Source organism: Brienomyrus brachyistius, chromosome 14 (genome assembly GCF_023856365.1).
Source record: "Brienomyrus brachyistius isolate T26 chromosome 14, BBRACH_0.4, whole genome shotgun sequence".
NCBI lineage: Eukaryota > Metazoa > Chordata > Actinopteri > Osteoglossiformes > Mormyridae > Brienomyrus > Brienomyrus brachyistius.
In genome coordinates, this window is record NC_064546.1 from 19,850,151 (window position 1) to 19,874,567 (window position 24,417).

Here is a 24,417-nt window from a genome sequence, read left to right on the forward strand (position 1 = left end):
TAGGGAAGTGCTTTACATCTGTGTATAACGGATGAGCCCTACTTTGCAGGGCAGACCCATTTACAGAGTAATGACCAGCAGCGTGTGTGTGTGTGTGCGGGGGGAGGGGTCTGAATTTATGACTACTACTGGAGCACACTTTGTCATCCTAGCCTCATTACTGGACTAGTTCTCCTGGTAGAGTCGGCTAAATATAAACATATCTTCTGTGCAAAAGAAACTCACAAGGTCAAGGAGAGGGAGCATCTTCCTCATCTCTGACCATCTCACTTAAGCAGCCAGATTCTTCTTCTTTGTTGTCAGAGGGGTGCATAGACGACACAGAAATTAAATATTTACATGTGCATCTCATACCCTTAAATAGTCATCGCGCCATGTATTCGACTTGCGGAAAGAGACCAGCTATTTTCGGCTGCCCAGGGCAATCGCGGTCTAAGACGGCTGGAGTTGGGTCGACCCAAAGGCCGTCTCTGCGATCTATTAAAGCACGTTCACAGCGAACGCCGAGTCCTCGTCTGTCTCGTTTTGGATTATCTTTTGGATTCTCAGCATTAGAGGGTGGGGGTGAAGCAGAGCATTAGCCATTTGAAACACTGCCGGGACCTCCCCCCACCCCCCGCTCCTGCTTAAGCGATTCCACCAAGACCCAGCCTGCTGCTAATTTACTTTAATTAGAACTTAGGACTTCATAAGGTTTTCCCTTGCAGCAATGGTGCCCTCTCCTGGGGAGTCTCGGGAAGTTCAAGCTGAGGGGAATTCACCCACACAAATATGACATGAATCGATTATGTGCTCGTTTGCCGCTGTTGGCCCAAATGACTCGAGAGCCCAGCTATGCAGCTGACGTTTGATAAAAGCTCTAAGTAGTGCAACCTTTTGGTAAAAATGAAATACTGAGCAGCGCTTGCATTTTGATCAGATATAAATATTCTAAGCTTTACGTTATGTATTTTTATGATTTTCTTTAATCATATGGTCTCAAATGAAGGACTTAGAAGTATTATTTGCTTGTTAAGCTGGCTGTTTTGCCCAGGGTTTGTGCTAAGTTTGTTAAAATGCCTTTTAGCTGCAGTAACTGCCCTCCACAACCTGCTAGAAAGTAGTGACGGGGAAAAAAATCTATGAGCCCCCTGTCAATAGGAATACAAAAAACAGATTATTGTAATCAAAAATGCCTTAATATGAGCAGTGCAAGGTCCCAGAAAATGCTAAATTGATTATTCGACAACTGACAACACATTTACCTGTGTTAATTTACCCGATGAGTTGCTTTGTTGTACTAAGCCTTAAAGAAGGATTTGTAAAATCTCCCAGTCGAGTATTTTTATACTTTTGAATTGTGCCGCACGCTGCCACTGACTGTGGTGAGGGACCATCTCCATAGCAACCATGGAGTTTATTTTATCGTACATGTGGAGTGACTGCCGTTTGAGGGGTTTCGTCTTGTTTTGATCGATCCGCAGGCTTTTCTCTTTCGTCAAACACCCAGATAGATTCGTCCGCTGTCCCTTTCTCTCTTGCAGTGAAATCACATGTGCTTGTCCTTGCACCACAGGATTGGGAAATCGTTAATCTTCCAATAGCTACAAAACAAAAGTATAGGAGAATCTAATAAAATCCATGATCTTATCTATGGTCTTATGTTTGACGGCATTTATATTTTGTTACCCCTGCCGAAGACTGGCTCTTTTTTCCTTACAATTCTCTGGTTCACTCATTGGCTTACAGTCTTCCTTTGGTCATGTGTATTGATTTGGTTCATCTGGGAGAAGTTTTTGTTTAGAATATAAAAATATGAACCCTATCCTGTCAGAGTAATGATACAATGTGGTGTTCTTTAAAGGTACAATGGTCGATACTTTACGATGTTTTCAAACGTGCTCAGATTTGGTGTTGTGCAGTTACTCGTTTTTCTTTCCTGTGATATGAGGTAACGTAGTAATCGATGGTGATAGACGCTATCTGCCAAAGGCGGAGTTTGATGCACTTGGGGGGTGGGGGGGGGGCATCTTACCCTATGTGTTAACGCACATATCTGATGCACATATAACCTATTATTTTGTCTACGTATAGGGTACCAACAAGCTGTTTATGCGAAGGTGCAAAATGCCAGAGTAGAACATGCTGATATTGCCATTTAATTGCGGCTTGGAAGGGCATTACTCCCTGTTCCCGCCCCCCACCCCCACCCCCAAAAATGAAAAATTCTGGCCAAGCTATGCACACATTTTTAATGTCTGATTGTCCAGTCAGGTAAGTACAGGAAATAAGGCAGGACACACTAGAGACAGGTGTTCCATCCACCACAAGCCTAACACCCACGTGCATTAAGGGAATTTCGTTGGTTCAGTTTGTCCTTACATGTGGCCAAGTTCGATCGATGTTTTCTCGCAGGTGAAGCTTCCTTTCCCAGTCGACCAGATCACGGATCTTCCACGCAATGACTTCCAGATGATGATCAAGATGCACAAACTGACCTCGGAGCAGCTGGAGTTCATCCACGATGTCCGGCGCCGGAGTAAGAACCGCATCGCGGCTCAGCGCTGCCGTAAGCGGAAACTGGACTGCATCCAGAACCTGGAGTGCGAGATCCGCAAACTGGTATGTTTTGCGCGCGGCTCCGTTCAGAAAGATGAAAACCTCAAGACCACACTGCCGTGAAACTGTAGGTGTAAGTTTAGCTTAGGGTGTAAGTACTGAGGATGTTGCAGTTTAGTCCAGAATACACCAATAATACCTGTGAAAGTGGGACAGTATAGTCACATTACAAAGTGCTGGCAATAAAAATGTAACCATTTACCCAGAGTACAGAGAGTAAAAATGTAACATATTGGCCCATAAGTTTGGATCAAATTTTTGCTTTGAAAATGTAACAGTTTTGCAGTGGATATGTAGTAAGTAAAGACAATATCGATGTCCATACTATTTACGAATAGAAGTGTAATCATTTAGCCAGAATATATTTTAAGTAATACTAAAGCTCAAAGCACATGTTCATTGGAGTTTTACTTAAAGAAATTTGTGGGCAGAAAAACACAATTATTGGTTCAGAGTGACAACCAATCAAATTGTAGTGGAGGTGGGTCCAAGCAACTAGAGGAGGCAGTACCATGACATCTGATTGGTTGGTCCTGCCTCTAGTTGCTTGGACCCATCTCCTCTACAATCTGATTGGTTATCTCTCTGAATCCTCTAGTTGCTTGGACCCATGTTTTTTTTTTTGCCTGCATTTACTATTGTATGGTGTACTGTTAGGGATTTGATAAATAAACATTGATTTGATCTGTGTGCAGGTGTGTGAGAAGGAGAAGCTGTTGACGGAGCGTAACCAGCTGAAGGCCTGCATGGGCGAGCTGTGGGAGAACTTTTCCTGCCTGTCCCAGGAGGTGTGCCGAGATGGGCAGCTGAGCCCCGATCAGGTCCAGTCCCTGCATCGTTACTGCCCGTTCCTGCATGCTGGGGACGCCAGCGTCAGCCAGTCCCCCACCTTTGCCAGCAGCGACGCCGCCACCAGCATCGACCTCACTGCCAACCCGGATTCCCCCCCTCCCGAGCCTGGCTGCTGCACGTCTCCTTGTCCCTCTGACATAAAGCTGACCTCCAACCAATGGGAGCCAGGCAAGGGTGCTGATTGTCTGAGGGGCGTGGCAGTGGGGGAGGAACACAGCGTAGGCCCACCTCTAGTGGGCGGGCCCTCATTCGAAAGGTGCAGTCAGACCGTAACGGTAGATTTTTGCCAGGAAATGACTGATAAATGTACAACTGACGAACAGCCCAGAAAGGACTGTACCTAGCAGCGATGGGGGAGCTCGTTTGATACATTTTGTTTGTCGCTATTCTGCTTGTGCTGTTTTAAAGGTTGACACTACAGTTGTCTTAACAACAGCAATACAACAGTTTCCAGGTATCCTTTTTGTAAACCATGACAAAGTGGAGCCTAGTATCCTCAAAATGGTGCTACTCCTTGCTCTCGCAGGGAACCGTGTTTTTAACTCGACTTTTTTCTACGTACCGCCAAACTCGAAGGACCTAAGTCCCACAGCATTTTTTGTATCCCATACCTCCTTTTCTCACTTTCTCCCTGCTCCCCCCATCTAACTTTCTACCAGAAGACCCTTTTTCATGGCAGTTTGATCTCAGGAAATCTTCTGAATGTGCAGCATTGTTCACAAAAATGTAAAAAAAAAATACAGATTCTGTACTTTGAGAGTTTTATACAACAGACTAAATGTTTCACTCTTTACTGGAGTTCTTAACTTGTATTGTACAGACATTTGTATTTAAACATTCCTCTTTTGCCTTTACAGCCCTGGAGGGAAGGAATGATGGAGAGAGAGCAAAGTGATTACCAGTCACTCCCAATATGTGTGTGTGTGCGCACACACACACACAAACACACACACGTGCACACATACACACATTTTTGGAGACTTCCAACTCACTCCTGTTTTAATGATCCTTAACCCTAACTATAAAACAAAAACTCAAAAAATGAATAACAAGCAAAAAGTCTGACAAAAAATACATTGTTTGTGTACATGTCTCTATATTAAAATGTGATTAAAATCACGAACATCAGCAGAATCCCACTCTGTAGATGGCATTTTTACGTTAAATTTAGTAATACTTTTTTTTTCTGTTGCCACTTAAACACACAATTGGATATTTATCATCTCAGGTCACTAGGTTTTCATACACACTCAAACACACACTTAATCCCCTTTTGTCATAAATTAAAACCTTGTTAGGCAATAGTGTTCTAGACCCATAGTGTTTAAAGCTAAACCTGAAATATATATAAGTCCTCGGTGTTATTTTGTAACTATATCAAGGTGAAAGAAAAGATAGGAAACTATGTTATACTCGACATATGCAAGATATTTATTTGGCTTGTGGGAGTTTTACGCAAAAATGGGCCCATGCAACTAAAGGAGGTGGGACCAACCAATTAAATGTCTTGGTCCTGCCTCCTCTAGTTGCTTAGATCCACCTCCTCTACGATCTGATTGGTGATCTCTCTGAACCAATTATTTTTTGTTCTGCCCCCAGAACATTTTTCTGTAAGTATAATTCAATTGACCATTCACTTGTTCTCATTGGCTCATAAGTAAATTTTGGTATGTTCTCTGTTATCAGAGTGTTTGCGTAGAATTTTCCTTGTCCTGACAGATTTGCAAATTATGCACCACAACTCTAGCACAAAAAAATGAAAAAATGGAAAAAAAAGGAATCAGTTGGTAAGGTAAATATTGTAGATGCAGAATGAAGGATAGAAGCAGATAATGATACTTGTCAAAGTAGTGATTACAGATTGTTATAGTGTTGAATACACTTTTCCTATATAATATTTATAGCTGTAGTCCACGTAGTGCCCTTGTCATTTTAACTCTTAGTTGCCCTGCTGTTCAATTCTAAAAAATTTAAGATTAAACTATTAGCTATATACGACATATTGCACATGACAAATGAATTTTAATCATAATCTGGTTAACCAATCACTGCCAGGAGCCATGAAATGATAATAGTGTTTATAGTAAATGAAAGTTACTTTTAATTAAATTGTTATTTAAGTGGATTGTGGTATGTTGAGTCAGATTTTACATAAATGTAGGCAAGATGAATTAATTAACATAGACATAATGCTGAAGACAATGGAGTACCTCTAGAACAGCTGTGAAAGGAAATTTTGTCATGATTATTATTGATGTCAGTTTGATTTAAGTCTGGAATAGGAGAGTGCTGCCGTTTGGGGGGGTTGGTGTGTGAATCTTGTGGTTGCATTGCTAAGATGACGCATTTTTCCATAGAGGCACTAACCTTATTTGCTGTACATATTTAATACTTAGAGATACATAAGACTAAGATTCTCTGAGCTTTCAGCCTCAGAGAAAAATAATCGACTTCTGTATGTTTTTTACTCCCGTTCATGTTCACCTTGTCGCTTTAATAAGACACAATAGCAAACATACAAAAGTACATTTGTTATCGCATTAAATGAACATGACACCATGCAGTCAAGTGAGACATACCAAAACATATATTGTTTTTTTGTGTGTTTTCATTTGTATAAGCTTAATGTATAAGCTTAGTGTGTAAGCTTCCAACCAGACGGCACATGTTCAGTGATTTCTGACTTGCGCACCCAGCCGATGAACTTTGAGGTTACATTTCATAAACAATCAAAGCTTCTCCTGTACCGAATTCTATAAGCTACTGATTATTCCGAATTACTATTACTACTACTTGCAGTATTATATTAATGCTGGAAAAATAGCCAGTGGATAGCAATCTTTTTCTGGTCCGTAATATTTGTTAACCATTTAAAGACCTTCTTTGCTCTACTGGAACATTATCTCAAATCCCAGATGCGTAGGGACTGGTATTTATGGACCGGGCAGTGGAAGTGTCCTATTACTGAGGTAATGTCAGTACAGAACAGGGCCGATCTTGGTAAACCTGGTCCTGGGCATGGTAATGCTGGCAGAGCCAAATCCTCGAAGACTGTGTTCTATCACGAGAGCTTTAAATTCTACGGCTTCCTTAGCTCTGTCATTCCATTATCGCAATTCTACATGCAAGAGAAAGGGCACAGAACTCACTCCTCGCCCTCGATCACTGCCATTTTACGTTCCAAAGAAGCACATTCTCTTACCGTGTTCATACAATGATGCGCCTGGTTCTATTTCTAAAGTCCAGACGTTCTCGTAAAATAATCGTCTCAGGGTGCCAATGAAATATGGTTTTTTTTTTTAAATCCATTTTTGATTCTGGAACAGATTTTTCTACTGTTAATTGGTAGGATTTTTTTTTTTTGTAATACAGCTGCGAATTTCTTCTGGATTTCTCGAAGTCAATTATCTCTTACGGAACTATGGAATTTGATTTGCACAATCAGATGGGCATCAACAAGGGCTAAATGAACTATTGTTTTGGAGCAAAACCCTTTGGAAAATTATTAGTAGTATTAGTATTTGGTGTTGAGGAATAGACAAACACATTGCCAATGTTTGAATTGGAATGAGCGGTTAATCTAAATTGAAATAAAACTTAAATGTTCATAATGGTGAAGAGTCAGTATAAGCAAACAAAATGGCTCTCACCAGATTTCAGTGCAATGTTTGTTTTGTTTTGTTTTCTGTATTTTTCCAAATTGAGTTTGAGCTGCTTCTGGAGAGAACGGAAAGCGATTTTCTTGTATTTGCCTTTTTATTACAGTTATTGTTATGCTCACTGAATATACAATCTGAGATGGTTAAAAAAAGGAAACCATGTTTACAAAACCAAGTGTTTAAATACTTTTGCCATGTACATAGAAGTTGCTAGATTTGGTTGGTAGGTTAGCGTTTTGCTATTTGTCTAATATAAAAAGAAGCCCATTACTTACTGTGTGTTTCAAATTGTATTTGTGTTTCAGAATTACATGAGTATAATTGCACCTCTTTTGTTTGCCTTAGGGCTTCTAGAGGCCATATTCACGTTTGTGAGTAAAGTGGGGTGTATGCAAAGGCCACAGCCCCCGTCACAGAGATTACATACACGCTCACACTTATCTACCTGTAAAATCCGTCATACCTCTCATACTGGTCAGCGACTGTATCAGCAAAAAGCAGGTGTTTTGTCTACACGCTTCTTACAGACTCTAGGAGAATTACTGTATCAGTAGGTTTCGGTGCGTCCTTTTTAATGTAATTTCTCTTAAGCTTTTGTTTTTTTCTGAATGACTATTGTGTTAATTTAGTTGAACATGTATAGTTGTTATTTGCGTATTCTTTTACTTAGTTTTTGCCTTTTTATCTGAAAAAAGTCCTGATATGGATTAGACTTTGTATAACCCATGTAAATACAATATTGTGCAAAAAGACGTTCATTTATTTGAATTGTTTAATAATACAAGTTTTTTTTTGTCTAGATAACATTTCTTTTAATGAATTAAAGAACATATCATGTATACAGTTTTTTTTTGTTGAATGTTATGAAAAGAGTTTCGTAAATCTTTGTTTCATTGCATTTTTTCTACTGTCCGAACTAGATTTTCTAACTTGTCTCATTCATAACGGGTGTTAATAATTATTTCTTTGCATCTTTGATTCCAGTGTGCACATTTTCTACTGAGTTAACTTGCAGATAACCGAAAGGGTTATTTAAATTTTTATTTTAAAAACACAACATCCATACCTTCACAGCTTTGGTAATGTTACATGACTATTTGCCCCCCCCGTGGCTTGTGTTTTGGATCCTACCTCTGCTCTATCAACTTTGATGTCATACTGCTGTTAGCAGAGCTGGAGTAGTATTGGAGATATCAGGGTTATCTTCAAGCAGCAAACAGTAACCTTCATCAGTAGGGTTATCAATGAAGTAGTTATTAATATTAGCTAATTTGCAGGATTTTTCAATGGATCGCTGACAGCAATTCATCATTCAGCCACATTTTTTTTGTCTATTCCAAGTACCAAACATGCTGACTATGAATGCAGAAACTAATATACCTATATTCACTTATAAAGGAATGGTTTTCAAGTGAGTCACATGACCTTATGCCAAAGATTACACAGGCTTTTTATGGATTCTTGCATGTTAATGACAATGCTTGCCTGGTTATTTGCAAAAAAGAAAGACAAAGGTAGGAAAAAACCATTTTAAATGCAGCTAACTTCACTATTCTACGGTATGCCAGTCACATTAAACTACATGAGCATGCAAACCTCATACATGGCAATTTTAATACAATAATTATGATACGAAGAAAAAAAGGCTCATGCATAAACTGTATAGCATAGTATATTTTATAACATACTCTTGCAATATCAAATATTAGCCATGGTCAGAATTTGTCATTAGTATAATTCACATTTTTCTGAATTTTCCTATAAAAGATGCACATTTTAATTAAGTCAAACTGCTATTTTTAATCGTCAAAGGTCATTAAAATAAACCTGCATATACATAATTCTGAAAAAACAATTACCTAAACAATTTAAACAAATTAATAAAAAAATAAAGCTACAAAATGTTTTCTTTTTTAATTTGAAGGGAAAAAAATCACTTTGAAAATAAAAATTGTTTTTCTAGTCCGAAAGAAACCATTTTTCCCTACCCCCTAAGTTAAGGTCATGAACTGGCTATTTTATATCTATGAATAATTTGCAGCATTTGTCCTACACAACAAGATCTGAGGCTGCCTGTTGTTTGGCTCTGCTTGCAGTGGGCAGGCTCAGCCTGCTCAGCACGGTGGATGGACTGTCTCTTTTTGAAAACAGTTTGAAATCCGATCCCAAGCTGCTCCTTGAGCGTGGACTGCCAGATCGCTGCATTGGCCTGTTCCCTGACGGCACCAGGCACAAAGAGCCACTCTTCCTCGTAGACAGGAACATGACGTCACCCTGGAGAGCATACCGCGCGTCCCCAGGGCCTCTGGAACATCTCGTCCAGTTCTGCTTGTGAGGAATATTACGAGCATAGGGTGATACCTCTCTGTGAGCAGCGTGGAACGTCGCTCTAGGGTGTGGTCGGCTGTATCGCTGAAGATCAGTGTTCCTGGACCTCGTGTTCTCGTCGCTGCATGACTGATCAGAGCTATCCAAAGCAGCATGACCCTGCTCTGCACTTTGGAGAAAAGGAACATGCGTATCCTCCTGGATGGTCTGGCGCGGGTCTCTTGGATGCTGATGCATGCTTTCGGACTGAATGGTGCCACGGGCTTTACCGTTATACCGCGACTCTTTGTCAGTCTCCTGAAGGACAGCTGAAGGACTGGGTGCCAGGTGATGGTTCCTGTGCTCAGCCGGCACACAGCCGAGAGTCTTATGAATTAATGGCTCATTTTCACACGCTAACGAGCTCACTGTTGCAGGTTTAATTCGACCTTCCTGGCTTCTCTTGCCCTTATAGTCATAATCGTGAAGTCTGCGTTTCTCCTCATAAAAGCTCCTCCTGATGATTTTTACTCCCAGATAAGATACTTCCAGAAGGTTCAGGAAGAGAGAAACGCTGGCAATGACTGTCATAAAGGCCATGAAAATGGTTTTCTCCGTTGGTCTGGAGACAAAGCAGTCCACGCTGTTTGGGCAGGGTATTCTCCTGCACTTGTACAGGGGTTCCAGTCCAACACCATACAAGATGTATTGCCCTACTATAAAGCCCACCTCTACCACAGATCTCATTAAGATATGGAAAACATATGTGCCCAAGAGCGACCCCCTAAGAGGAGCCTTAGCTACCTTTCTTTGTTCCTCTAACATTCTCAACTTCTTTTCAATCCTATTGTGGCCAAGCAGAATTGGACATATCTCCTCCATTTCCACCATCATCTGAACCTTCTTCTTCCTGTTCTCCTTCTCAAGGACCCTTAGATAGTATAGTGCGTGGCCCATGTACAAGAGAGAAGGCGAGGACACAGAAATGATCTGAAGCACCCAGTACCGAATGAGGGAAATCGGAAATGCCTGATCATAGCAGGAGTTTCTGCATCCGGGCTGCTCTGTGTTGCAAACAAACTCCCTTTGCTCATCTTCCCAGACGTCCTCAGCTGCAACACCAAGAACAAGCATCCGAAAAATGAACAGGATGGTCAGCCAGATTTTGCCCACTATGGTTGAGTGCATGTAAACCTCCTCCAAGATACTGCCCAACAACTTCCAATCTCCCATGCTCTGTGGCACATATTCCTGTGCTGGAAAGAGAATGCATGTTGTAAGAGCAGTTTTAGTACGTTTTCAAATAACAAATGTAACATTCTATCCAATAAATCACATTATGAAATGTTCATATTATATGTTAGTCAATTAAAATGTATATCTTCCTGAAAGGAACGTATCTTTTCATGTAACAAGTCTTTAAAAAGATTTTTTAAGAGAGAAAAATGATAAAATTGTGCGCCTGCAATAGGTAAGTAAAAGAAGGAAATGGTAGTATATATTTTTTAAAACTCAGCGGATACATCAGCTTACATTTCAAAAGGACATGCGGTTCCCTCGTATCAGAGCCCAAGTAGTCATATCGAAATGATGCCGCTTGTGTAAGCAGTTGTGGAGATAGGTGCCAGTTTGACACACTTAAAGTACAGCCTGTTCTCTTGGCATGGCTTCTCTGAATGAATCCCAGGGTATGTGGCGTGTAGTATGGAGAGAATGCAGCGATTGATCTTATGTAGCTTACATAATGCCAAATGGCAGCTTGCCACAGACAATACAGCACGTAATCAGCTATACAACCCAAAATATGTATCGCTACCATCTGTCATTATTGAAGTAGCACGTGACCAGTATTCCCCCCCCCCCCCCCCCCCCACTTTCACCAATCCTTCTCTTTCTTTGTACACAATAGTCTGGTTATAATTGTCTCGGTCATTGTTTGCGGGCACCATCATAAAATTTGTTTCATCCGATGTAACTGTGACATTCAGAGAAAATAATCAATGAGTCATGTCCCAGTTTATAGCCAGTCACACGAAGCTCTGTTTTGGGAATAGAAAATCCATGAACATTCTGGCAGAACATTTAGTCTTCCTTGTCATATCGCTACCAAACCAAAGAAAAGGGGAAAATTAAAGCTCAGCACACTGGACTCAGAACAGAAATGCTGATTATTAGCATAACAAAGTCTGTTACTGACAATTTTTTCATATTATGTTCTGCGTGTTCCCAATAACAGAATAAATAAAGAACGTGTCATTACAAATTTAGCTGGTGGTTTATTACATGTAAACTTTAGTTTGACATGCATAAATAGCCCTTCTTTGCTAGCCTGTAGTATATTAATGGGTGACACGTTGGTGACGTACAAAGTAACAAGCCCAGACAAGGTACCTGCACATTAACTGACACCCCAAGATGTAGGTACATCACACTGATATCCGACTCTCTGCACCAGCAGCTGTGTGATGACTTTGTGTGATGGGCCTACATCAAATTAGTAGCCTGCCCCCCCACCCCCTGCAGGCATTTAATTATCTTTCCATTGGACAGCGTTTCAGGTTGATGGGAGATTGAATTGATTTTGATTCATGGGAGGGGCGAAGGAGCATATGCCAGATGTCACACGGCATCGCTGCGTTATCTGCAAGCTCTTCAACATGCCCATCTGCATTCAGGAAGCACAGCTTAGTATTTATTTTGGTTTATTTATTTATTTATTACTGTAGATTGTTTTTTTCCCTTGTTTCTGGGTCACAGCCTCAGTTGTCAGTCAGCTTATAAGAGTCACAGCATGAACAATATCTATCCTCAAAGAACGATTACAATTGTTCGTTCAGTTTGCTGATAGCACTGAGAAAAGAGAGACCCCAAATTTCTTCCGGGACTCCTATTCCTGACTGCATATGCATGATGATGTAAAGACAATGACTAAAACTTAGAGAAAGGTCACACTGTGTTTCTACTCATCTTTCCATCTTTCTATTTGTCTGTTCATCTTTTTATCATCCCTGTGGCAGAGATATGAGGCAGCAGGATGGTCATTTACATTTGAAGGTAGAGGTTTCCTGTAAAACAAATCGGCATAAGAAAGATTCTTCATGACAGTAAGTACTTTTATGCTGATACAGAGCCTGCAGGAAACAATGAAACTCTTTCATCAAGTTAACAATGATCTTAACAACAAAGCATTCATGCTGACACTATTGACCTATTTTTTTGCTTTCCCGGCGAGAAAATAATGACAATATTATGGCTATATAGTTTATTACTTTTACTACTATTGCATGTCCAGCTTTACAGACATCAATATTGTAATACATTATTTATCCTGGTGATGGGGTGGAATTCTCTCTTCGCCCACCCCATCTCGCTTTCCATGTGACTTGCAGGGGAGGGCAAGCTTGGGGGGTCACAGTGTAGGGTCAAGCCCGTGTACAGCATCCCTACAGCAATTGGGGGTGACTGGCCTTTATCAGGGGCCCAGCAGCTTGTGGGAGTTTTACTTACACAAAAGTGTTCTGAGGGCAGAAAGAAAAATGATTGATTCAGAGAGATAACCAGTCAAACAAGCAATTGGAGGAGGCAGGACCAAGACATGTGATTGGTTTGTTTCACCTCCTCTAGTTGCTTGGATCCACCTCCTGTACAATCTGATTGGTTAGCTCTCTTAACCTATCATTTTTCATTCTGGTCCACAGAATGCAGCATCCCAACAGCAACAACTGTCTTCTAGCGCCAGGATTTGAACCGGCGACCTTCTGATCACCATTATTTTAGTTTTTTTTTTGTTTTGGTTCATATTACATTCCTCACATTACATTAATGTCTTGTTAATTATTTTTGCATTTATGTCACCAGAAGCATGTGGTGTCACGTTAGTAGTGTTCCGCTGCGAGCTCTGGTCCTGAGCAGCTGTATCTCCTCTTCCAGGGTGCTGATCCTTTGCAGCAGGGTGGCCCGGTCCTGTTGGGCCCTCTCTTTCACCTTCCGGCGAGCCTCCTGAGCTTTCCTCTTGCACCAGGAATCCATCTGTGCCGAGACAGTCTTAAAGAAACTTCGCATCTCCTCCTCTCGGTGCGTGCCCTCGTGTAGGGCAGGGGCACAGCCCTCTGCTTCTCCCCCGTTCTGCCCGCCTAAGTCGCCCCTGATCCTCCTTGAGTTTTGTCCTCTGCACACTTGACCATCACGTCTGTGTCCGACTCCAGGTCCGTACAGAACTAGATCCTTCTGGCCCTGACAGATACTCTGCTTTTTGGGTCGGACAATTTTGGGAATTTCTGGCATGGAAATGACCGTTTCCTGTTCCTGACCGTTTGCTGAAACATCGCAAGAAAACAACTTATTCAAGCAACATACAGTTTATCAAAAACTACAAAATCTCACTCATTGACATAACTAGACTGCAGACACTTATTGGCTCAAAAAGTATTTTTCAAATTTTGCAGACACATGCATGAAGATCTGGAATTGGTGAAAGTCTGAGCCAAATCAGACTAAAACTGAACCAGTTAGGGCTGTTTTCTAAAACTTTGCAGTTTAATACATTTTACCCTAAAACAAGTTTATGCTCCCCTAAAAAATGCAGCCCTCCTCCTTTTCTCCTGGCTTTTGATATGCCTCTGCAAAGGGAATCCCCAGAATGTTCAGGTTCATTGCTGAAATTCTGTGCCCTGCACCCTAGTCCATTCAGACTCACCACCCCCTAGTGGTGTGATGCTGGTATTGCGCTCTTCTAATGCGTGTTTCTCAGCCGCTTCCTCACCAGATGGGGCTTATTCACCACCATGAATTTCCCGCCAACCCAATTTACCAGATGCTGCCATTTGAGCACCTCCAGGGACATCAGGCAATACAGCAGGACACCCAGCTTCCGCCCTTGGGGTGACCTCTCCACAGGCAGGTTCACTCTGGAGATGCTGGTTTCTGGAGAGACATGCCTCGACATCCTGGATCTTCAACTGGCACCATCTCTTCATCTCCTTTACCATGACTGCCTGTGAATGTTCGCACCCGTATGTAATTCTTTGGCGCTCTGCACTGGCCCCCTAATCACTGTGGACGCTTTTCAGTTCCCCATTCGTCATTCTATCCCGAACTCTGCACTAAAGCAAGGAACAGGATATTATGAGGGGCTGAAGTTGACAAATTTTGCTACTAGCTAACTGGGCTATTTAAATAAAAGTCCCACGAGTAATTTTTTTACTAGCCAACAGGCTACTGTTCAAGTTTTTGAACTCGCCCTTTGTCTAAATTACTTGCCTCAGGTGAGTGGGTGACCTTAATTTCCAGCCCTGGGTATGGTGTTTTATTTTAGTGACCATATATGCCACTTTACAATCATGCTCCTTTTGCCACTTATAAATTATAATAATAATAAAATGTCTATTATTGTCTATTAACAAGTTACATAGGGTTACAACCTGATTAATAACCTGATTATAAACATTCATAAAGCCTCCATAACAGTAGTCTTATTGTAACGTGGTACCAGAAGTTTAAATGGGTTACCTTACTATTTATTCCTGTGAAAACAGACAGAGTCTGACTGAATGTTACAAGCCTTCTGTCTTCTGCATGTCCGACATGGTCATTCACCCATAGTAATGCATGCTGTCCTGTTAAAAAGCACCATTTCTACCTGTCTCCTCTCCCCCTCCAGTAACTCCAGTGCACTCCTCTGGTCAATCGAGCGACGGCATTCGGTTCTCTCCAGTGCTACCTGCTTTTGGTTCCTCTTGTCCAACACTTTGATCTAGCCACATCAGAGCATAATAGCATTTGAGTCACTGTGCCTGGCTGACTTGTGACTTGACATTAACAGACGAGTTTGCAGGCGCATTTCATTCAAGATTTCTTCAGTTGCTATAAGCAGATTGGATACTGATACCGAGTATCAGACAGAGAGGATATAATGCTAGAGATTAAACCATCTAATCCCATTATTATCTATAATTCAAGGACTCAAGGACTTTTATTTGTCACATACAAGGCATACAGTCAAACTATAACCTGCAGTAAAATGAAAGGTGGTGAACTGCCATAAAAATATATAACATATAAAAACAATAAGCGATACTGAGGAAGAAGAAATAAAAAGAAAAACGGAAAAAAACAGATATGCAGTATATCTTAAATTAAGTACACAGAGCATGTGTAAGGTGTGAGTGTTAGAATATTATGGTAAAGACTATAATGACAGTGGCTTCTGTTGTACAAGTTTAAGCATGAGATCTGTATAACCTGAAGGTACCTGGACTTGGTTCCTGTGGTCTATCTCCTTCAGCTTCGAATTCACCTGCTCCTGGACGGTGTGTATCTCTGACTTCATCAGTTCTTTGGTGGCTTCCAACTGGTTCTCCAGTTTACTGATGAGGGGCTCACAGCAGCAGCCTTGCATGGGAGCCTGAAATGATGCAACTGCAGTTTTTTTTACCAGTGATATAGTAGCTAAGCAATCGTAGACGATGTAAAACGCTAAAGCGCCAAACCTTTCCGGTACAGAGTCGTATCTACACATACCTGCATGATCTGGCCATCCTCACTGCGGTAAAGGGTGTAAAGCTGGTAGGCCCTGACACTGTGGGGAGGTCGGGGGGGCGGAGGGGGGGGGTGTGAGTTTGCGCATCCTGTGTGCATTTTTTTCTGGCCTGTTCTTCATTTTGGAGCTGGGATCCAATAGGAAAGGCTGAAACGATTAAACGTGTTTCATAATATTATTCAGACAGAGGCTTGCAAGCTTGTTTTTAAGGGTCTTCACACTTTCCAAAAGAGCTTAATTAGCTGTGTCTGTGTTTACTGAAGGTAGTACATGTATGACATGGATGCACCGCCCATCCACATCCCTGCCATTGTGGATGAAGTCATCGTTTGAAATATCTGTATGTAAATTGGTATGTGAAATTGTGGTTTTAAATTATACACGTATAATATCTGTCACAAGCCTACAAACTTCTGAACTGTCCCATCATTCCGTATTGTGTTGTTTTTATTTCAGTTTCAGTTTGATTCAATTTATTTTTATTATTTATATATTATTCTGATATGTTTATATAATTTTGTTATGCATCATTTTTTTGCATTGGAAAAAGAGAATCTGTGTCCATGTTTAGCCTATTTCTGCGCTGTTCCTGCCAGAGATGAACGTTCTGGAAAGACCTCAGCAGACCAGACGTGCCCCAGGACTGTGCTCCTCACCTTTCTCGTCTCCGTTTTGGCAAACAGAACGGACTTTGCACGCCACTCCACTTTTTGCTTGTCTTTCCGTTTCCTTAGGGATGGAATCTGCAGGAAATGACAGTATGATGTAAAGAACTATGAGGATTCCTGCTGTGCTTTTTGCATTTACTGTACACCTGTGCCCTCTGACCTGGGTGACTCTGACCAACAGCACAGCCACATCTGGGCTGTTGTGCTCTCTGGCCTGGTCCAAAGCGGTCTGACCTGCCTTCACACAGAACATTTGGTCATACCTTCTGGCCATTCTGTGACTATGAAGTAAAATTAGAACCACATTTTAAAGAAGGGGATGATGAAGACGAAGAGGTAAATGTGTAGCTGCTCACAGTGTTCTTGACTGCAGTTCCAGCCCCTGCCTGTAGGAGGAGCCTGGCCACCTTCCGGTGATTCAATGAGGCTGCAATATGGAGAGCAGTATCCCCCACCTGTGTGGAGAGATTTGTTACACACACTTCAATTACGTGTCATTACTAAGGGTATAGAGTAGACCCTCGGGTACATGGTGCATTACGCCAAGTTAACTGTTAGCTAGATATAGTGCATATATCAGTGCAGTAAGGGGTGCTTCATGTCGGCTGACATCTTGGATGAGAGTCACAGCTACACAAAGACCCAAATAATTCATCTGCCGTGTCTGGCAGGTTCCAGCTGTGGACCATATGTTTGTCCTTCGAGAGCAGGCCAGAGCTGAGATACGGCACATATGCTCACCTGATTCTGCTCATCCACAGACATGAAGGCACCTAGGAGATCCTTAACCACTGCCACATGGTTGTAGCGGACAGCTACGTGCAAGCACATATCGCCTATCTGGAATCAAATTCGATATTTATTGTTTACATATATCTTACTGCTTCTGTAAAGACGATACATCACCAGTCACGAGTTCTTGCACACACTGAGATTTTCTACATTTGCATGTTACTCACTAAAAAAAACACTCAGTATCCTTTGCTAGCAAGTTAAATTTACAGTATGTTCACCATCTGAGTACCTTTATTAGCAAGAAAATGTCATATCTTTGATTCTTCAAGGTAACCTCGTCTAGCAGTTCAAATTCGAGGCATTCTTTCAACAATGTACATTACTGTACATACTGCTCTGTCTCATGGGATGAAACAGTTAACCGGTGCATTTAAAGTTAAAGGACAGCCTAGAATTTGATGAGGTCGTCACCACATAACCAGTTAATAGGATATCAGAGATGTTACACACTCTTTCCAAGTTATAAAGGAAACTTGTTTTATCTTAATTATATTTTCATTTATGGTTGTTCACTCAACTTTTATTTTATTTATTTTTGTTTTGTGTGGTTTTTGATGTGGACCTTTGTTGTCTGATATGAAATAAACTTACTTTCCAATGCTTAACAAGAATAAAAAATCTGCAGTTTATGAAATAAATGGAAAAGTGGTAAAAAACTGTGGTGTGCACAAACTTTTGATTTGTGCATATTTGCAATGATGATTCAGTTGGTTAATACAGCAGGTCATTTGCGTCATATACTTAAAAAACCAAAACCTACATTGTTTTTGATGTCAGGTCTGCCCCCCCCTAGAAGCAGTGCTTTAAAGGTCTTTGCGCGGCCATTCTGACACACCAGGTGCAGAGCTGTGTTACCCCCCTGAAGACCAAGGGAAAGGAGGCACAAATGTCCAAGCTTGTACCTTAGCGACAGCTAACCAAATTCAGACATCTAAAAAAAAATGTCTGCATAAAATACAACTTGCACTAGAAACTAAACATGAATGCTTTCAGGTTCAGGCACACAGTTTTCTCCTCTGTTTGTCTCTGTCCTCTTCACCCTGTTTTTGGCGTGGACGTTGGCTCCTCCTCGGACCAGCAGCTTGACAGACTGACTGAATCCATGCCAGGAGGCCTCGTGCAAAGCGGTGTTACCGTCCTAAGCAGAGCAGAAACGGAAACAAACAGTGAGACTAACACACATCCCTTGCACAATATTGCCAAACAGAATAATAACCGAATCTGTAAGTTATTATTATTGTTGTTGTTGTTATTTACTATTTTTTGTTTTGTTGTTCTTGTTGTTGTTACTATTGTTACTGTTATTGTTGTTATTGTTATTATGACTATATTGTTGTTGTTATTGTTATTATTACTATTGTTGTTGTTAGTGGTATTATTACTATTGTTGTTCTGTTGTTATTGTTACTATGATTATTATTGTTTTATTGTTGTTGTTGTTATTACTATTACTGTTGTTTTGTTGTTGTTGTTGTTATGTATTATTACTGTTGTTGTTGCTGGTATGGGTGTAAGCATATATTTCTTTGTACCTGAACAATTCAGCCTAGTATACTACCACAGGACTATTTTTGGCAAATGGACTGTTTCCAGGCGTCATTAGGTTTCTACTATGGTTCATTTTATAAGTTACAGTTACAGTGCACTCAGCACGCCACACCTCTCTGCGGTGGACCAGATGGCTGATGTACACACCTTGTCCTGCCTGTCCAGGCTGCAGCCGTCCTGGATGAGGGCTTTGATGATGACTGTGTTCCCCACCACAGCAGCCCTGTGCAAGGCTGTCTGTCCCCCCTGTAGCAGGGACAAGGTACAGAGCTTGGTTCAGAGATTCGGAGACTTTACATTTTAATTTAAGTGCAGTTCTGATTATAATTCATACGTTTTCAGAATCTCAAGCTGTTAGTCCAGAATAACTGGCTGAAAGTTGCCTAGAAAACACTATACTTGTCCACTAGAGGTCAGTCTAATTGCAACTGTTTTTATTTCTATGTTATATATACTTGTGTGTATATATATATATATATATTACAATCAAATGATCAGCAAGAGGGTTAGGGGGGGTAATTCTGGAGGTCAAGCAGGACATTTTCTTACTGGGACTGGCCCAAAAGTGTATATAGCGTGATTTTGTGTTAGATCTGCAGTAGTAGTTGCAGAACAAACCAAACAGTAATGCATTTCCTAGAACAAATTCTAACTATGTACCGTAGATCTAAATGATTCCCAAGAGTTACACTGTACAATGCTGAGGGGGGAAAAAACACAATTTTAGGCCATTTTACATTGAAATAAGTAACTAGTGAAAGAGCAGGATCTGGACATACGTCATCTTCTATGTCTGGGTCACAGCCGGCCTGCAGCAGAAGACGCACGACCTCTGCGTGACCTTTGTGTGAGGCCAGGTGCAGGGGGCTGCGGCCATACTGGGGACACAGAAAAAAATAATGGCAGCCTGTTGGCCCCCATGCCTGATTGCATCACCATTTGAATCCCCCACCATCCATCCCCCTCCCCACGGCATCACATGTCTCCACATGAGATGCCAGACGCAATCTGTCAGCCGGAAAAATCCAGCTTCTCATGAGCTCCTGGTAAACAACGTGTTAAAGCCCTTATTAAAGGCTAGGCAGAGAATCTAAATCTTACTTTATCTAGCATCAAATATCAATGCATAGGGTATGAGAATCTTTGGGAAATTCCTATCACACTTTTCCAACAATGTCTTGTTTATGGAGATTATCCTATTATTATTATTATTATTATTATTATTATTGTTGTTGTTGTTGTTGTAGTTAATTTTTTTTTACTGAATACTTGGTACACATTATTATTTAGAGATCCAAATGCAAGCTGTGAAATACTCTTAAAAACAACCACATAAAATATAAATATTAAACATTAAAAATAACAAAAAAATAAGGCAACGTGGTAGATAAATTGGCTAAAATAAGGAATGCGGGAAATACAGTGGAAAGGAGCAAAGTCTGAAAACGCTTTCAAGCTTTTTTTCTTTCCTCAGTCCTCAGATGACAGACGTCTCCCCTCTTTTAGAATCATATTTTTATTCTATTTGCTCCTTTATACTTCTTCGAAAAGTGAATTTCAAACTGAAAATTCGGTTTCATGTCTGCATATTTACTAGGGAGTGAAGCCAATAGCTACACGCGGAATATAGTTTTTTCTGGGAATAACGGAGAGGTTTGAATTATGGGGAAAAAATGAGAAGGGCTGAAGAAAAGTAGCAATAAATGTTTAATTTTCTGTGAGTTTCATGACAGTGAATGTCCTGGGTAATGAGATTGTCGTTTTCAGACCTTAAATATTTCTTAAACTTCACTTTTATCAGCATATCTGATCTCATGCCTAATAAATTCTTGAATATAAAATTTCGCAGCAAACTATAATATGATGGAATATATTCTTAGAGAAGAACAGGGACAAAGAATTCTAAAGCAGCAATCAACAAATTCTATTCTCTAGCACAAATTACATAAATATATGAATTATATAAATTTAGTAATTGTTTTTGTTTTAATGCAAAGCAGATTATGTTTACAAAGTTGGATACTTTTCTGGAAAAGTTCAGGCTGCAATTATCTTTCTTATGGATAAAGAAGAACACCTGCAGGGACTAGAACCAACAACCTTCATACAACAACCTGACGTTCAGTGGAAGATCTGACATTGCCATAGAAATGCTTGCGCATGCTATCCCATCAGCCTGACATTCACTACTTTTGCTGCGTGGCTCAAGCTGCTCTCCTAGTTACCTTGGTGACAGCCACTCGCGCGCCCCTGTTGATGAGCTGAATAACATTCTCTGCCTGGCCCCTGTAGGAGGCGACGATGAGCTGCTCTGAGAGCGCGAGGACCGCAGCATCCTGCTGGCTCATGAATCGGAAGGGGGGGTGATGGAGTCTTGGGAGACACCTGTGGGAGAAAGTGTGTGAGCAGAGCTGGCATTCCAGCTAAAAACCCATAGATGATACTGGGAAAGCTTTGTTTGTGCCATTTTATACCGAACCACAAAAATAATAACATGAGCAAATAGAGGAAGTTTCCAGTAGAAGCATAATTAGACCAAACAAGAAACAACTGCTTGGTTGGAAGTTTCTTATACTATACAATGATATGCTATGCTATGCTATACTATACTACATTATACTATACTATACTATACTATACTATACTATACTATATAATGGCCAGTGCGCTGTGTGACAGTAAAAACAGTAGTTTTTCAAAGGGATTTACGTTGCATTTATTTAAAATGTCTGTGGCTTGCTATTGGATGGAGATTAGATGGATTCACATGTAGGTATTCTCCACTATTAAATAAATATCCATCATGGAATAAATGACTTTAAGCCTAGTTCTTAGGAAGTGATGCATGGTCCGAATGAAAGGGCTTAATGTGGCAGGTGCATTATGTAGATTGCAGATTAAAATCAGTATTCAGAATACTCTGTAATCCTCAGGGTATCTGACCCAATCAAAACCCTAATGATGTGGTTTAGTTATACCCAGTGCTGTACAATATTCACTGCAGAACACGGTTTCCTTCGTCTTAGGATGCCACAACCAATCGGAACCTAATGAATCAGATTCCCTAACAAATCAACTATCAAGAAATGTCAATGCACAGTTGAGAAAATATATTATGACAAATGGAAGTAGTTTGAAACAGAGAAGAGACAATGTGCCTTTATGCAAAATGTAGTGTTGAGAATAATCTTCCATTTGTTTCAGCGAGGGCATTTTCAAACGATTTATTCAGGTCAACACTAGATAAAATTCTGTAAACACTTGGCTATTAAATCTACAAACACAACGATTCCAACTTTTGTATATTTTTGTTAAAAGTGTTATAACTTAAAAATCTCCATCGGTGCGCTATTTGGTTAGACGCACAAACACAATGACGCTCCTCTTCTTATGCAGCTAAGCAACAAGGTCTTTGTGCTGAACTATCCAAAATTCAGGGTCAAACGTTTGAAAAGCACAAATGCTCTTTTCAGTCTGTAGCTGGTTCCAAAAAAACAACAGCGAAAAAGAAATGCTGCAAGAAAGGGAAGACTCGTGCTTTCGTGTATGTGTCCATCCATATTTTATGCTGTGTAACAGCGCAGGTGAAAAAGTTAGATGAAAACTGAGATCTTAAATAGTACGCTACTGTCATCAGTGAATCCAGGCTGGTGAGGAACTGGAATGAATCTAGACCAAATTCAAAAAACAGGAAATAAATTATAATATGGCCCAGTTAAGCAAATATGGAGATACACAGATGAATGGAAATAGTACTCTTGTACCTTTAAACAATACATTCATGTATGTGTAGAGGCTATGCAATGCATAATTTTTGTATGGACTGCTTAAAAGAATCTGGGTGTGCACTCTGCTCCAGTAAGGGGGCGCTCGTGGTTAACCTAGTTGGTCCGATTCACGTTAGCAGTAAGAAGCAGACTTACCCCCTGAAAAAAATAAATCCCGTTTGGGATGTTTGGTCAGTGACGTGATCTGAGACCGGCTGATAGAACGTCGACGTACACCAGCCATCCCTGGGGAAAATGCTGTCTCTCTCACTAACCTTCAACCTTCTTTCAACGGTAAAAGGCCATTGTGCCAAATGGAAATGTGCGGCAGGCAAAAAAGGAGGGTCATTTGTGGTCTGCAGATGGGTTAAGACTGAGCAAAGTCATACACGACAGCACAAAGGCGGGACGTGGGTATTCTAAAGGAAATAAGGCTGTAACTTCTGTTCTTTTATGCCAAGGGAAATGAATCCCATTCAATTAGAAAGTGCCAGACTCCTCTAAGCCTTGTATGTGTTGTGCATTTGGCTTTCTGCACTCACACTGCTGTCCTTACAGTCGTGCAAGTCAGAACTATTCTGGACCCTCTACACGGGTCGTCCCATCTTAAGATAGGTGGCCCAAACTTCATGGACATAACGGGACAGTACCTCAATTCATGCCGTACTTCAAAAGCTATTCTCGTATTGTGTGTGCGATATGAAAACATAACACTTCAATACTTCAAATAATTAAAAATCACACATGTGGCATATTTTGCCAGTGTTGTGATTATAGTGGCAGTGCAAACAAACAAGATAAAGCAATTTTTTTAACAGATATCTTCCATACCTGTCATGAAGGTAACATCAATGGGAAGTCAGACGTCCAGCAGCAGAAGAACTTGAATCAAACCTGCTTCGAGTGCAGTGAGGGAAGGCCTGCCCATCACAGCATGTCCATCCACACGCTGGTCTACAGTGACTCACCAAAGCCTTCCAGACATACCGCATCTGCACAAGATAGGAGCCTTTGTTCAATGTGACCACAACACACCCAGGGCCTGAGCTCCAACTAGGTCATGTGACAGTGTTTGTGGGCTCTCTTACAGGGACCTGCCCCCCCCCCTGCCCCCTCACCCAGTATTCTCACTTCCTTTGGTGACTGATGATTTTCTTTTGCTCCTTTCAGAACATAATGCTCCTTCTTGCTGAGAATCCTTTACAGTGAATACTTCCTGTGTGACAGTGTTTCTTCAGATGCATAAATAGTAATATACATGCAATCATCAATAAAAAATCTAAATAAATCACAAGTGTAAGTTTTTGTATCTCTTAATAGTTAACTGCTGAGCTTGCAAAACTGTCGGGTCGGTGCTCACTGTTAAAGTGGTTAATGTGGAACATTCAAAATTCATTTTATGGGCATATAAATTTAAGATATGGGGTATTATATTCTGTTTCATGAGTCCTATCCTCCCGTTAGACAGCTTGAATTGCCTGAATGCACCAGAAATGCAAATTATCTACGAAAGCCTTGTTCCTCTGCAGACGCTGAAAATCAATGGTAACGTCTTTCAATCCGCCAATTCCCATCTGCTCCTTAGGAGCGCTCTGAGCATGCATAATGGAGCCGCAGCCCCGGGCGTCCATTAAGGGCCGTGCATCTCCATTACCCACCTGCTTGCAGTCGCTCCCGGCAGCTAA

At 40.9% G+C, this 24,417-nt stretch overlaps 3 protein-coding genes across 4 annotated transcripts in view; 1 reads left to right on the top strand and 2 right to left on the bottom strand.

Annotated features, from left to right (window-relative positions):
• bach2a (BTB and CNC homology 1, basic leucine zipper transcription factor 2a) overlaps window positions 1-7,992 on the top strand; it is a 46,551-nt gene extending 38,559 nt beyond the window's left edge. For both annotated transcript variants that reach the window (XM_048973931.1, XM_048973932.1), the window contains exons 4-5: window positions 2,395-2,601; window positions 3,294-7,992. In XM_048973931.1, coding sequence (XP_048829888.1) covers window positions 2,395-2,601; window positions 3,294-3,794 — 708 coding nt within the window. In that variant the 3' untranslated portion in view covers window positions 3,795-7,992. The remainder of the gene's footprint in view (window positions 1-2,394; window positions 2,602-3,293) is intronic.
• A 1,085-nt stretch (window positions 7,993-9,077) lies between these two features.
• Window positions 9,078-11,097, bottom strand: gja10a (gap junction protein alpha 10 a). The gene is made up of 2 exons (XM_048973943.1): window positions 10,950-11,097; window positions 9,078-10,672 (listed from the first exon to the last, which is right to left on the bottom strand). Exon 2 carries the CDS (start codon window positions 10,647-10,649, stop codon window positions 9,159-9,161), a length of 1,491 nt encoding a protein of 496 aa, XP_048829900.1. The 5' UTR covers window positions 10,650-10,672; window positions 10,950-11,097; the 3' UTR covers window positions 9,078-9,158.
• Window positions 11,098-12,160: 1,063 nt separating this feature from the next.
• LOC125707232 (ankyrin repeat domain-containing protein 6-like) lies at window positions 12,161-23,746 on the bottom strand. Its single transcript, XM_048974215.1, is given in 16 exon segments — window positions 12,161-13,732; window positions 14,227-14,410; window positions 15,055-15,168; window positions 15,667-15,819; window positions 15,936-16,004; window positions 16,006-16,101; window positions 16,611-16,697; window positions 16,783-16,860; window positions 16,979-17,077; window positions 17,364-17,462; window positions 18,178-18,276; window positions 18,457-18,555; window positions 19,113-19,211; window positions 19,745-19,843; window positions 21,191-21,350; window positions 23,564-23,746. Coding segments are annotated over 15 exon segments (1,944 nt in total). The 5' UTR covers window positions 21,314-21,350; window positions 23,564-23,746; the 3' UTR covers window positions 12,161-13,286.
• Between the last annotated feature and the right edge of the window lie 671 nt (window positions 23,747-24,417).